At 36.5% G+C, this 15,869-nt stretch overlaps 2 protein-coding genes across 3 annotated transcripts; both read left to right on the forward strand.

Annotated features, from left to right (window-relative positions):
- Positions 1-137: 137 nt before the first annotated feature.
- rpgrb (retinitis pigmentosa GTPase regulator b) lies at positions 138-15,337 on the forward strand. Of its 2 annotated transcripts, XM_065241134.2 has the most exons (17): positions 138-256; positions 891-1,016; positions 1,107-1,199; positions 1,644-1,706; positions 2,486-2,644; positions 2,808-2,957; positions 4,810-4,968; positions 5,068-5,223; positions 5,324-5,448; positions 5,787-5,978; positions 7,470-7,617; positions 7,771-7,847; positions 7,943-8,002; positions 13,427-13,657; positions 13,834-13,882; positions 14,059-14,168; positions 14,331-15,337. In XM_065241134.2, the coding sequence occupies exons 1-17, from the start codon at positions 226-228 to the stop codon at positions 14,517-14,519; spliced, it is 2,118 nt and encodes a 705-aa protein (XP_065097206.1). In that variant the 5' UTR covers positions 138-225; the 3' UTR covers positions 14,520-15,337. The 2 variants fall into 2 exon arrangements, with proteins under 2 accessions (XP_065097206.1, XP_065097205.1); XM_065241133.1 differs by lacking the exons at positions 13,834-13,882; positions 14,059-14,168; positions 14,331-15,337 and adding an exon at positions 8,274-8,832.
- Positions 8,861-10,825, forward strand: LOC135718836 (uncharacterized). The gene has a single exon (XM_065241135.1). It carries the CDS (start codon positions 9,105-9,107, stop codon positions 10,800-10,802), a length of 1,698 nt encoding a protein of 565 aa, XP_065097207.1. The 5' UTR covers positions 8,861-9,104; the 3' UTR covers positions 10,803-10,825.
- Positions 15,338-15,869: the final 532 nt, after the last annotated feature.

Below are 15,869 nucleotides of genomic sequence, written 5' to 3' on the forward strand. Positions count from 1 at the left end.
TCTTTTTAAAGTCGTAATGAAAGCCGTTAAATGTGGATATTGTTAAGAAAAATGCTACTTTTTTATTTCACGTTCTCAATATCAAGGTGAGCTGACCAGGTAACACGTGACGCGGCGCAACACTAACACGGAAGTAAATCTCGAGTGGAGGATTTCTGCTTTCCTAAAGCTTCTTGCTCACACTTCCTAGAGCCCCAGCGTAAATAAGAGGATTATTCCGAAGAGATGGCAGGAGAGACAGAGGATGAGATCCCTGGTGAGATATTATTTAGTATATTGGTCAATGTAAATTGTTTAGTTATGTTTAATCGCTGCTCCACTACTAGGCTCTTTTTGCTCTTCTTGGTTAGCATGGGCTACATAACGGTGCTAAAATGGAAGCGGTTCACGTGTTTATATGATGTTCAACACGTTCTTACTGTACTTCTTTCAGTTTATTACAATACTTATCATGTATAAGTGCAAATCCGCTTGTGTTTTGTATTTATTTTTCATTGAACACTATGTGACTCTCTTTCATTGACGCTTGTGGCTACCTGTCTCCAAGGCAACCACGCCATGTGGTCACGCCTCTCTCTCTCTCTCTCACTGTACATTTGTATAACAGTAATACTGTACATGCACAAGTAAACAAGCATCAATCATACAAATCTTTCTCTATTCTAAAATATTATTATTAAGTATACATTATTATTTTATGTAATGTATACATTTTGTTATGACAGGTTTTTATAGACAACTATTTGGAGGATTCCTGCTTCTCTTTAGCATTAAGCATTACTGTACATTACGGTGAACATTTAATATGTCTAAATTATTATTAACCAAATAGGGCACAGAAGATAAATGGATATTTTATGGAGTTAGAACTGAACTACTTTCTGTTTTAGAAACTGGAGCTGTTTTCACTTTTGGAAAGAGTAAATTTGCTGATAACGCCCCTAGTAAATTCTGGTTAAAATATGACGTGCCTTTGAGAATATCCTGTGGAGATGAACATACAGCGCTAATAACAGGTATGATTTATTACACTTTTAGTGGTGTATCTAGGCATGTTTTATTGTATGATCAATAATCTTGTCACTGTTTATTCACATTTTGTTTAGAAAATGGGAAGCTGTTTATGTTTGGCAGTAATAACTGGGGGCAGCTGGGGCTGGGAACAAAGACCACTGTAAATAAACCCACTTGTGTGAAAGGTATGTCAATTTTTCAGTCAAACGCTGATTTTAGCTGTAATTTAAAGCTTTCTGTCATCCACACCTGTTAAAACGGATGAACACACATGAAACTATTTCAAATGCTGTCAGTTTTAGCTCTGTTTTATTATTTATAATATTCATTTTTAAACAGACATAAATATTGTTCAGAAGTTATACAGTAGTTATGAGCTGGCACACAAATTTATACATATTAGTAGAAAAAAAACATAGGTCTTTTTCTAAATCCCTTAATCCCAATCCCACCATCCGAGTGGTCCATAATCTCCATTAATCCAGACATTTAAGGACCATAATATAACAGTATTTTATTAACTTTAGTTGTGTGTATATTAGTTAGTATACTAAACTTAAAAAGCTTTTTGCAGGTTGTATAAATGTATTATGTTTCAGACATGCAATGACAATTTTGTTCTCTTAAAGCTCTTAAATCAGAGAGGGTGATGCTCGTAGCCTGTGGACGAAATCACACACTTGTTTACACGTGTAAGTTTATGAAAACATAACAGAATTTTTGTCATTTTATGATTTTGATTTGGTTAAATCAGTGGTTCTTAAACTTTTCCTCTTGTGTAGGGTGCATGCCTTCGGGTCCCCCCCAAAGTAAATTCATGACATGAAACACTCTCAAACTTAGAATCGAATTAAACAAAACATATTAAATGACACAATGTAGTGCTATTTGTTACTAGTCTTTTTTTCTGAGGTTTAATTAAACAGAATTTATGATGAAAATGCCATAAAACTTGCCCCCTGGCACCATCTTGTGCCCCCTAGTTTGAGAATCACTGGGTTAAATCAAATCCTGCTGTTTTTAATATGTAATTTCTTTTCACTCAGAACTTTTTAACTCACTTTTTAACATCACATCCACCCTGCCCTAGCAGACAAACTTGTATCCCCACCCCAAACTTCTTTCATTGGTGGTATATCCATCCAATCAAACAGAAAGCAATGTATTGAAAGTGTCACAGTGTCACATTTTTGATACTCTTTGGGAGGCCAACCTATGAATGATTTACATATAGTATCTGCATACACAGCTACACTGGAATAGAAAAAGGGTTTAAACATAAAAATGACTCCTAGGACTTCAAAAAAAAGAAACATTTTAACAGTGCATAACGTCTACTTATGGAAATATATTTATAATATCGCTTATAATTTAGAGTACATTAATGCAAAGAAAATACAAACTTGCTATTAATATTCTTTGTGCTATTACTTTCAATGTGTCTGTTTTTTCCACCTTGTTCGTTGTACAGCCCATGGTAACCTGTACGCCTCTGGAGGAAATAATGAAGGACAGCTTGGCCTGGGTGACTGTGAAGACAGAACCTTTTTCCACCAGGTGGACTTCTTTAGCAAAAATGAACCAATCATTATGCTTGCTGCTGGTTCCAATATATCTGCTGCCCTTAAACGTAAGAGTTTTGTTTAACCATCCTTATATTGTAGCAACACCGTCTTTTGCACCATCCCATAGTGCAATGTTGTTTTTCGATGTTTTGTGATTTGTAAACCAATACCATGGAAAGTTTCCTGCTGATATATTTAAGTTATTTATCTTTTTCTGTGTTATATCAGAGGGTGGCAGGCTGTACATGTGGGGCGATAACTCTGAGGGTCAGATTGGATTGGGAAAGGAGAGTAATGCATTGACCCCTCGTGAGGTATCAGTGGGAAAACGAGTTTCCTGGGTTTCATGTGGATATTATCATTCTGCTTTTGTCACCGGTATGTTTGCCATTGATACCTCATGCCATGCTTCAGTTAGTTGCTGGTCATAATTGTATCACCTGGAAGAAATGAAAGTTCTTTGCTTTTTCTATGTCTTATTTTTAAGTTTGCTGTTTTCTTATTACAATGTATTATTTAAGGCCACACAAAGCAGGTTTATTTATATACACATTTAATACACCAAGGGTACTTAACTCATTCCCCGCCAGCCTAGATTTTCACAAAAGTTTCACAAAATGCCTTTTGAGGAAAATTTTCTTCTATAAATATATAAACATACAAATATATCAAATGAAAAAATAGACCCTCTGCTTTCAAACAAACAAACAAACAAAATGGGGAAACAAATAATTGTATCTTCATTTGTTCTCTTTTCATAACCTCTTAAATATGGGAAGGTTTCTTCAAAAAGCAAAAATTTCTTCGAGCAAAAAGCTGAAATAATTGCTTTTTTGTAAGGAATTAGTTAGAGATCAGATTCAGAACGATTATCAAAACATACACAAAGTTTAGAATTAATAAAATTTGTTTTTGCTTCAGTTTTTATAAATTGGGTAAAAGCCATCTAGTGGATAATAGCGGAATAGCAGATTTCCATAAAAACTCAACATTGGCAGGAAAATGTTATCTCTTAATTGACAAGATTATTCACCAATTGTGGGGAAATAGTTAAAGTAGTGGTTCTCAAACTGGGGGCCCTGAGATTGTGTCAGGGGGGCCCCAATTTAATAACATAAAAAAACATTAATTTATCATAAATTTTGTGTAATTATGTTTTATGTCATAATTTTTTTAGTGGCGGCCACAAAGAGATGCACCGTACACAGGGGGGCCGCACTCCGGAAAAGTTTGAGAACCACTGATTTAAAGTACTTTATAAAAAAGGAGAACATTTAAAAAAAGATACGTAATGAATTGTAATAATGCTAAAAATAAGAGATATTTAAAGTCACAATAAAAACAATGAGAAATGTTACATTTAAAATAACAATAAAATGGAAATACATTTAATTTTAAAATATGTGTAACAAAGTAAAACAAATACAAAAAGATGACTGAAATAAAAGTACAGTCAGTGTGAATATTAAACACTTGAATTTGAAATATTTTATTACATCACTTTTTAATGACATTTAATACTTTAATTAGATGTTTTATTCTATTGTTGTGTCTTATATCGAAAATTGCATCTTCCAGCAGTCGCATTTGTTGGCCGCATACATCATTTTTATTTCCCATCAGACTCTGAACTAATCTCTGTTATTCATTCTTACTTTGAAATATAACGATTGTTTTTCTGAAATTAAACCTGAACTAATCTCTGTAGTTCATTCTTACTTTAACCCTGGAGAACCCAGGAAAATCCAAAAACCCATTTATTTTATTGAAAAATTTGACCACGTGGGTTCTCCAGGGTTAAAATATAATGATTGCTTTTCTGAACTAAAATCTGATAAACCTTGATGAAGGATGTGGCCAACAGAAGTGACCTCCGAAGGACGCAGCCTTCGAATTGAGATGCAGCTTTTGAAATTTACACTTATTCAACATCTTATCCAAAGTGACCTAGAAATATGGTGCATTTTGTATACATTTTCTACATTTTGTCTGCACTCACTGCATTATTAAATCCATAATGCCTAAAATATTGATTAACCTTGCTATGTATTGTGTATAAACAGTAATTTGTTACTTTAATACAATATAAAGCTTTTTTAATCTATGAATGACCTCCATACTTCCTCTCTGTGATCACAGTATGATGACATTACATTCATGAAATATTCATAATTTGCCCTTTTTTAAAGGATGTCTTGTTGCTAGGTGATGCATATTTCATTTGTTATAGTGGATGGGGCCTTGTTTACATTCGGAGAAAAGGACAGTGGGAAGCTGGGGTTGCCCACAGAGAAGCTGGCTAATCATAGAGTCCCACAACAGGTGACGGGCATCTCTGATAGGGTGATGCAGGTGGCGTGCGGTGGAGGTCACACGGTGGCACTTACAGGTATGAAGACATAATTTGCTTTCATATTGCCTTTCCATTGTTTTCTTTTTGGAGAAATTGCAATGATGGTTTGTGTTTTGTTCATATCTAATATTGCAGAGCACGAGGTGCTTTCGTTTGGACTGGGTCAGTTTGGCCAACTCGGTCACGGCACATTCATATTTGAGTCTCGTTTACCCAGAGTGGTTGAGCATTTTAGGAGGGGCAGAGTGAAGCATGTGGCGTGCGGAGAAAATCACACAGCGGTTGTAACTGGTAATTCACACTCATAAAACTACCTGACTGACAATGCATTGTATCCTCTTGATCTTATACTGTATAATTGCTTTCTGTTTTGTATATATAAACTTTTTAGACAGTGGCCTTTTGTACACATTTGGTGATGGTCGCCATGGAAAACTGGGACTTGGAGATGAGAACTTCACCAATCAGTTCAGACCAACACTGTGTCCAAGATTCCTCAACTACCACATACAGGCTGTATGTATTGTTTACGGTTGACGACACAGTCTTATATCTACATTTACATTTATGCTTTTTGCATAAGCTTTTATCCATGCAACTTTTGTGTTTTTTGGGGCATCGATCCCATGATCTTTTGCACTGCTAACACAATGCTCTACCAGTTAGCTACAGGAACATCGATATCAAGTACTTATCTATGCCAAAAATAAAAATTCAACAAGCACAATGTTCTTTCATGTTTTTAAAATATGTATTTAGTCATAGCAGATTTGAATTAATAATAGATTGTAAAAACTACTAAACTCTGGTCTGGATTTGATGGGATTTGTAAACTGTGCGTGTGTGTTTTCTAGGTATCGTGTGGTGGATGTCACATGCTTGTGTTGGCCAGGCCCAGAGATGAAAACTCAGAAAATGTGATCTTGGAAGAGGATGATGTCACAGAAGACTACTTTGAGAAGTCATACACAGAGCTACTGGGGGATACGCACAACCAGACCACACTAAACAGGAGTATCTCTGCTCGTGTCAGACGCCGAGAACGGGTGGGTCAATCAATCTTAAGACCCTAGTTATAAGAACTTAATACTTTTAGTTATGGGTAAACAGTTGATTGCGTCCTACATGGTGTATTTAATTTTACTGTCTGTGTCAATATTAGTATAGCTAATAAATACTGCCAGTGCATTTCCAATTTCAACCAGTACTAATAATAGTTTAAATAATGAATTACTGTGGTTAAACAAGCATACACACAGAGTAAATATACACTCACCTAAAGGATTATTAGAAACACCATACTAATACTAATACAATTTGACTGAGATTTGTGGGATGCACATCCATGGCACGAAGCTCCCGTTCCACCACATCCCAAAGATGCTCTATTGGGTTGAGATCTGGTGACTGTGGGGGCCATTTTAGTACAGTGAACTCATTGTCAAGTTTAAGAAACCAATTTGAAATGATTTCGAGCTTTGTGACATGGTGAATTATCCTGCTGAAAGTAGCCATCAGAGGATGGGTACATGGTGGTCATAAAGGGATGGACATGGTCAGAAACAATCCTCAGGTAAGCCGTGGCATTTAAACGATGCCCATTTGGCACTAAGGGGCCTAAAGTGTGCCAAGAAAACATCCCTCACACCATTACACCACCACCACCAGCCTGCACAGTGGTAACAAGCATGACGGATCCATGTTCTCATTCTGTTTACGCCAAATTCTGACTCTACCATCTGAATGTCTCAATAGAAATCGAGACTCATCAGACCAGGCAACATTTTTCCAGTCTTCAACTGTCCAATTTTGGTGAGCTCGTGCAAATTGTAGCCTCTTTTTCCTATTTGTAGTGGAGATGAGTGGTACCCGGTTGGGTCTTCTGCTGTTGTAGCCCATCCGCCTCAAGGTTGTGCGTGTTGTGGCTTCACAAATGCTTTGCTGCATACCTCAGTTGTAACGAGTGGTTATTTCAGTCAAAGATGCTCTTCTATCAGCTTGAATCAGTCGGCCCATTCTCCTCTGACCTCTAGCATCAACAAGGCATTTTCGCTCCCACAGGACTGCCGCATACTGGATGTTTTTCCCTTTTCACACCATTCTTTGAAAACCCTAGAAATGGTTGTGCATGAAAATCCCAGTAACTGAGCAGATTGTGAAATACTCAAACCGGCCCGTCTGGCACCAACAACCATGCCACTCTCAAAATTGCTTAAATCACCTGTCTTTCCCATTCTGACATTCAGTTTGGAGTTCAGGAGATTTTCTTGACCAGACCACAACCCTAAATGCATTGACGCAACTGCCATGTGATTGGTTGATTACATAATTGCATTAATGAGAAATTGAACAGGTGTTCCTAATAATCCTTTAGGTGATTGTAGATTACCTTCAACAAATTAAGCATAATTATAGCTCGGTTTGTCATGGGTTGGATCACACATACTGATAAAACATGTATAGATTTATTGCACTGTAGTTCGCTTTTAATAAAGGTGTCTCCCAAATGCATAAATGTATTTGTCCTCTGACCGCAGGAACGTTCTCCAGATCAGTTTGGACAAATGTTCAGAACTCTTCCAAACCTAAGTGGAAATCAACTTAATACATCAATACCTGCTCCCAATCAAACCTGGCACGCCCACGGTGAACAACCCAGGAAGATCTCTCACAACGGCCTTCAGAGTAATGACCTGCCAAATGCCCATATTTTGATTTTGTGTTTTTACATTCACAAATGCCACTGTCACTTATAACAACACCTAGTTTGTGCAGGTTACTGCATATTAAAATGTTTTCTGAGTCCTTGAAGCAAGTTTTTATGTTTTTCTTTGTCAGTTCCAAGTGACAAAAACTTTTCAGAGGATAACGAAAGCGTAAAAGATCTTGGAGAAACCACTGACTTATTAAACCTGGTAGGAAAAGCAGACATTCATTTATTAAAAGGCATGCATGCTTTTTATAATCCCAAATGAAAGTGAGACTAATGCAAACACGTCTTTGTTTTCAGACTCATGTAATGAAGATGGACCCATGTGATAACAGCCTCACATTGTCTCCTATACAGAAGGTAAGACCTTTTTGGGAATTTTGAGAAATTTGCTATTTGGATGCCCATGAAGAGCCTGAGAAGTCGTCTTTCAGTTATTTCTGTAGCATTTTCTAAAGACATCCATCTTTCTTTCTTTGTGTTCTTCCTTCTTTTGTCATTTGTGATTTTGTTTTAATTCGCTTTGCAGCATTAAAGCTCATTCCTGCCTGCTCTTGTTCTTCCAGATCTGCATGTGCATTCATTTCTTTCTTACTCTTTCCCTCTTTTTATCCTCTGCTTCCTGGGATAGAAGAAGGTTAAGGTTGTGAAAGTGCACGGTAAGGAGACAAGTGGCAAGAGGGCGGAGCTTAGTCATCACAAAGCCCTTCCCACAGATTTACTTAGAAGCTCAAGTAGTAGTTCAGTAGTTGGGAACAGTCCCCATGTGAGCCCAGCGGGTCTAGGCCAGGATAAAGAAAATTCACTTATTGCTTTGGAAGACCGAAAACCTGGGCGGAGTAAGACTGACATCAGCAGATCTAGATTCAAACACACTACAGATCAAAGGCAACTGGAGTCGAGGGAAAGGTCAAAAGAGAAAGCCAAGCTGAATCAAGACACTGTAACCAAAGCTGGGAATAATCCACAACAGGAGAAACCTTCAAATGTAGAAGCTGAACATAAAGTTGCCAAAGTAAGCACAAAGTCAAACCAGGAGTATGCTGGAAAAACTAAACACAAGGAACATCCAGTAGAGGTCAGAAGCCAGTCTCAAAAGGTTGAAGGGAAAGAAAAAGACGTCAAAATAGTACCAGTGATTGTTATTGAACATCTCGAACAGACTACAAGTGAGGACCAAGTCCCTACAGGTAAGAAGGTCTCAAGAGCCAAAGATCAGAGGGTTAAAAACACACCTAGTAAAGGTGAAATCGATACTGTAAAGATAGAAAGTAAACTGAGCGAGAATTCAAATGTTAGAAACGACAATACAAATACTAAGACACCTGCCAACACGAAACAATCCTCTTCCAAAAAACACATTCCCTCAAAAACAAAGTCATCCAGACCAGAACAAAGCCACTCACTTCTAAAGGACAAAGTGAGCACAGAAAAAAACTCAGAAGCCCTTAAGTTGGCCACCATGTTTCCCGAAGCTCCCTCCTCATCTGAATCAGAGTCCAAATCTGAGCTAATGCAACAGAATCGTCTCACCGAGGTGATGTCAGTAATCCAGGATGTCGGAACAGGAAGTCCTGCTCGTCTTCTTAAGGAAGCAGCAGTCGGTCAGTTTCTTACCCACTCGAAACCTCAGAGGCCAAAACCTCTTTCCAAACAGAGAACTTTGTCTGATGTCTCCTCTATTAGTGAATCATGCGAGTTTCCAAGACAAGATGAAGCCAGAAAAACAAATGTCATCATTAATGTTGAACCAGAACAAGGTTCTTCAGACGGGCAAATGGAAAGAAGCACGCTTGAGGAAACATCAACACAAGGCATGGAGAAAGAAGGGGAGGAGTGTACTGAGGAGAGGAGCAAAATTTCAGAGGAGGAAATGGTGAGTTCTGCAGTGACCGAAAGTGAAAAATGGTTGAGAAGAAGAAATAATAAAGAGGAAGTGGATGACAGAGAAGAAGTAAGTGAGACCAAGACTCTTGAGGAAGTAACAAAAAACAACGACTCTGGGGATGACGATGATGCAACGATCAAATCTTCTAGTGAGGATGAAGAAAATGAGGCAGAAGAAAGTGAGGCAGCAGATGGTGATGGAATAGAAGATGGTGAAGAAGAAACAAATGAGATAAATACAGAAAATGAAATCAGTGGAAAAGGTGATGAAAGCAAAACGAGTGAAGAAGAGGAGAGTGGAGAGGAATCAAATGAAAACACAGAAATCAAGAGTGAGCGATCAGATGTAGAATCAGATGAAAAGGAGGAGGATGAGGAGTCAGACGAGAATGAAAGTGAGGATGAAGAAGAAAGTGCAGTGGAAAGTAAGAGCAAAGGAGAAGAGGAAGATTCAGAAGAGATGGATGAGGAGAGTGAGGAAGATGAAGAGGATGATGCAGATGAGGACAAAAGTGATGAAGACATGGAAGAGAATGAAGCAACAAGTGAAGATGATGATGTAGAGGAGGAAGAGGAGGAAGAGAGTGAAACAGAGGAGGAAAAAAGTGATAAAGACACAGGTGACGAAGCAACAAGTGAAGATGATGAGGAGGAAGAAGATGAAGACAGTGAAACAAAGGAGCACAAAAGTGATGAAGACTCGGAAAATGAAACAACAAGTGAGGATGATGAGGAAGAAGATGAAACAGAGGAGAACAAAAGTGAGGAAGACACAACAGGTGAGGATGATGAAGAGGAGGAAAAAAGTGATGAAGACACAGAAGATGAAGCAACAAGTGAGGATGATGAGGAAGAGGAGGATGAAAAGGAGAGTGAAAATGAAGAAGAGGAAGAACAGCAGAGCATAGATGAAGAGGAAGAAAGTAGTGACGAGGAGGAAGAAAGTGAAGATAAATCAACAGAGTCAGAAAAAGAAGAAGAGGAAGAATCAGAAGAAATTGAGGAGGAAGAAGAAGAACAACAAGATAATGAAGAAGTGGAAGAAGAGAGCCAAGAAAGTGAAGAGGAGGAGGAAGAGAAGAAACAAGAAGACAAAAGGCTTGAGAGAAAGAGAGAAAAGGCCTCTACATCTACTAAACTAAAATCAGATGTGAAAAAGACAAAGCAGCCGATGAAAGCTACAGCAAAAAGTGATTCAGTGTCAGAAGACAAATCTCAGGAGTCTCAACAATTTTGGGATAATGTGCTACCTCAGTACCTCAATTTAAAATAATTTACAGAATTGTTCACAGAAAACTACTATGCAGGAGATACAGAATGTCTTGTTTTGTATTTTTTTATTTGATTCAAAATGCATTTGGAATTTTTATTTAAGGATTTAACCGACTTTTTAACCAGATTTATACTTTGTTAATGTAGTAATCCTAAATTAATTAATAATTTGTCCACACAGTATGAAGAACACATGACGTGCCTTTGCATTTCCATATATCTAATGCACAGCTGTTCTCTTTTACTATTAAAGGGACACTCCACTTTCTTTTGAAAATATGCTAATTTTCCAGCTCCTCTAGATTTGAACATTTGATTTTAAACGTTTTGGAATCCATTCAGCTGATCTCCGGGTCTGGCGGTACCACTTTTAGCATAGCTTTGCACAATCCATTGAATCTGATTAGACCATTAACATTGCGCTCAAAAATAACCAAAGAGTTTCTATATGCTTCCTATTTAAAACTTGAAAACTCTTATTCCAGTGTAGTAATCAAGTACTACGTAGTGCCCGAAAGTTACCAAGGGGACTATTTTTGGCTGCTGTGTAATATCATTGCGCCTCCTGCAGGCATGTTACAGCAGCAAAGTCCTTGATTATTACGGCAGAATGAGAGTATAGTATATTGCCATATCTGCCTAGAAAATCACAACTTTTAATTTTCCATCGGTCTTAGTACATGTTGTAATTACAGAAGAGTCAAGTTTTTAATAGGAAAAATATCAAAACTCTTTGGTTATTTTTTAGCTTGATGCTAATGGTCAAATCAGATTCAATGGATTATGCTAAGTTATGCTAAAAGTGGTACAGCCAGACCAGGAGAATGGCTGAATGGATTCCAAAACGGTAAAAATCAAATGTTCAACTCTAGGGGAGCTGGAAAATGAGAATATTTTTTTTTAAAGTGGAGTGTCCCTTTAAATGTGCTCTTAAGTTTACTAAATGGATGCTAAAAGTTACTAAAAGAGGACAAATAGAGCAGTTAGTATATAATACGCAAGTACATCTTTATACCTAAAGAGTGCATATTAGGTATGCTTATTAGGCCTTTTTAGTACCTCACAGGTACATTTCTTTTCCTAAATGGTACATATTAGGGTGATTCTCATGAAAACTTGGTTTTAAAAATGTCAAGCATGAAAATGTAAAAATTGGTTAAATTTACTTTTTTCCCACCAGACATTGAAAAACAAAGTCTGGAGTAAATGGGAACATTAATTTAAACACTTTTACTTATCATTTAACACTTTTTGTAACATAATTAAAAAAATTAGTCCTAAAAAATCTCATTACCGCAACAGACAGAAAACATCAATACTGACATATTTTCAAAATGACATGACAAACCTGAAAGAACATAATTTGGAGATTCTGCACATGCATTTAAAATCAAAGTATTATGCTTCTATTAATTAAATTAACATTTAATAAGCATCTGTTGCGGTAATGATAATCAAAATGTCGTGTAAGCATTCTGACAAGACAATATTTCAAATTAACTGTAAAAAAATGATCCTACCTGGTAGCCATCTTGAAGTAAGTGGTCCATGTGCTTGGTCACTCAAAATCAAACTTTATTAAAATTCTGTATGTGTGCTTAAACTGTTCTCAAAAAGTGTTGCGGAGGATGAGAACATCAGGCATGGACACATCATTTTCCAAATTTTTCTTCATTATTATTATACATGAATATTCAGTAAATATTTTTTCTGTCATCTAAAGTAGTCTAGAGAAACATCCATTTATTTTTTTTCTAAATATTTTTGTGTTAATTTGATTAAATTACAACATAACGCCTGTTCAAACACAGCCGGCACATTGCGGTAATGAGGATTTCAGCAGAAAATGAGATAAAATTGACAAATTATAAATTCTTATGTTGAAATCACACATTGTGCAAGGTAGAACACAGTATTGTGTTAATTCTGATGCTTTTTAATATAACTATATTACACATTTTATAGCTAAAATCATTAATGCTGTGGTGTTTCAATGGTTTCGTGAGAATCACCCATTAGGACCTTTTTATAAGGTACCGTCCCAGTAATAGCTTTTGTAAAATGTATATGTTGGTAAGTAGCCTATACAGCAGTTTAGTAAACTACTTTTTTTATTTAATTGAATATAGTCTTTTTTTAATTCATATTAATTTTTTGTGTTTTTTTATATGTGTACATATGTTTTAGGTTCCAAGCGTTGAATATCTGTTAAGTTTCTTATGTATTATTTATTTTCTTTTCTTTTAGTCACATTATTCTTTTTTTAATTAACAAAACCATTGATTATTCAGATGCAATGGACCTTATTAATAAAACACAAATAGATATAAAAATGTATTGTTACAAAGCAGCTTCAATCAGGCAGAGTACAGAAAATTCTTCTCAGGACAGGTGAGGCTGCCCCCATATGATACTTTATAGAGACCCCTCCACTGTCTGTAGCTCTACAGATCCCATTCACATACATCCTAAGTGTTTGCGTAGTTTCAGTAGAATCTGTCCTCTCCAGCTAACATCAACCCTCTCTGACCTTTTTAGCACCCAGATTGTCTCACTTTCTGTGTACAAATACAGCAGACCCTAAGCATTAGAGGAGTATCACTGACGACCTCTCATTTTCTGCAGGATTACGATCAACAAGCTTTCAGGATCCAGAAGGACGAGACAAATGAAAGTGTAGGGGGAGAAGATGAAGAAGAAGAATATTCTGATGAGGAGGAGGTAGAAGATGATGATGTTTCAGAGGTTGAAGAAGAGGCAAAATGGGAGGAGAATGAAAAGAAAGAGGTGATTTTAGATGAGAAAAGAACCGAGATGGTGAAGCAGGAGCAAACCATTACAGAACCAGATATACAGGTGTGTTTAAGCCTACACTACCGTTTATTCATATGATGAGTAAATTATATTGACAGTTACTGTATAAACATGATAAACATGAATTTTGTCATTTCTTTACAAGTATATAGATTTGTGTAATAATAAGTGCTCAGTTTGCTCATTAACAATGCAAATTAATTCTTTCACCCCTGCAGAAAAAAGAGATTATAACAGAAACATCTGTCCCTGATGGACCAACAAAAGGTTTGCATTTTTCCCCTTAATTTTTTAAACCTTAAACCAATGTGATGCAAAGTCATTTTAGGGATGTTATTTCTGTCATGCAAGAAGTCCTATGTACTTGAATGGAAAAGACACATCCCATGCTTAAATCACAATTAATGATTATAAGCAGAATGTCTCTCTTTATATTACTGTAGTTTCTGAAGATCTAACTGATCCTGCTACCATCTTAAAGGAGAAGACACAGCCAGTGAAAAATGGTGTTCAAGGAGGCAAACCGAAGACTCTTTTTGGCTCCAGGAATAGGGTATCAATTAAACTATTCAGTCGTTGTTTTAACATGGTTAATCTAACACTTTAGCAATGGCATATCAATGTCCTTGTAAAATATGCTAAAATTATACAAATCTAATTTTAAGTATGTTTTTATATCTGTTTGTTAAATCAGTATTTTCTTTTCTACATTCAGCTTTCTTTTTTCAAGAGGACATCTTCCACCGCAAGCAATCGGGAAAACCCAGTAGAAAGCCCCTCAAGCAAACCACCAGCTGATGGCCCGTGTGAAAACTCAAAGACTCAAGAGCCAGAAAGATTTAGCCATGAACCCCAGACCGCAGGGGCCGACCGGTCCCGATCAGCTGCTTGCAATTTACTTTGACATCTTTTATCAGCCTCAGTGTAATGGACCCCAGGCTGGACATGCTGTTTATGTGGTGGCCATTTTTGGGGAAAAACAAAACTGGAATTAGGATTAAAGGTTTAAAGGCAGTTTCACAGACAGAGCAGCGTCATATCCTGTTGATGTTGTTGAGTTTAATCACACTGTGCCTTATGCTGCCACGCAGCAGAGTTTCAGATAATGAAGTACAGTCGGGAGCCATATTGTTTCTTCTTGGTACTACAGTCAATAATGTCATTTCCTTCAAATGTGTGCAGTCTGTGATGGTATGATTTTTATGACTTTTCTATGAAAATAATGATCAACGTCATTACTTGGGAGTTAAGTACAGATATGTACTGTATCATTATATCTAAAAATTTGATTGTGTGTGTTTTGTATATATTTATTTAAGTGTGACCACACTCTCAAGGCACCTGTGCACTTTACATATTAAATATATTGTGTTGCTTTGATGATTGTGTCATTTGAATTTTTGCAATGTTATTTGCAATGTTTTAATTGAAATAATATTTATATCATACTAAAATGTGTTCTGTTGTTTCATGAGAGATATTTATGTATTATTTTTTGTGGCAGATTATTCTAAATTGTCATGGTGATGTGAATACTCTTAGAAATTAATTTAAATTGCTTTATTAGTTTAAAGAAAATGGAAGCTGTCTGGCAACATCTTAAATTTGACAACAAACCCTAAATGGTTAGTTTACACTTTAGTTTTTATTTTTAAATATACAACATGAAGGTGACTTTTCCTTACGTAGAACAATAAAATATATTTTAGCTGAAAAAAGGGACTTTGATGATTTATTTAATATCAGGCCACAGGTGCGATTAAATTAAAGGTATAGTTCACCCAAAAATAAAAAATCTGTCATCTCAATTGCATGTTGTTACGGACCCGTATACATTTCTTTGTTCTGATGAACACGAAGGGAAATATTTTGAGGAATGTTTGTAACAAAAAACTGATTAGAACCCCTATTGACTTACATATTTGGAAAAAATAATACTATGGAAGTCAGTGGGGCTTCGGTTTGCTTACAAACATTCCTCAAAATATCTTCCTTTGTGTTAAACAAAACAAAGAAATGTATACAGGTTTGTAACAAAATGAGAGTAAGTAAATGATGAACTATTCATTTAACAACAAATGTTTATCTTTAAAGTGAACTGTCCCTTTAAATTTCTAGCATAGGACGCGTTTGACGGGATGGCCTATCGGAGGAGCGCCAGTAGGTGGCAGCACTCTCATTGAGCAGCTCAGGCCATTTCTCAATACGTAAGCTGCAGCCTCCGAAGGTCGCATTTGAAGGCTGAATACGTCAT

This window comes from Paramisgurnus dabryanus, chromosome 14 (genome assembly GCF_030506205.2).
Source record: "Paramisgurnus dabryanus chromosome 14, PD_genome_1.1, whole genome shotgun sequence".
Lineage (NCBI taxonomy): Eukaryota > Metazoa > Chordata > Actinopteri > Cypriniformes > Cobitidae > Paramisgurnus > Paramisgurnus dabryanus.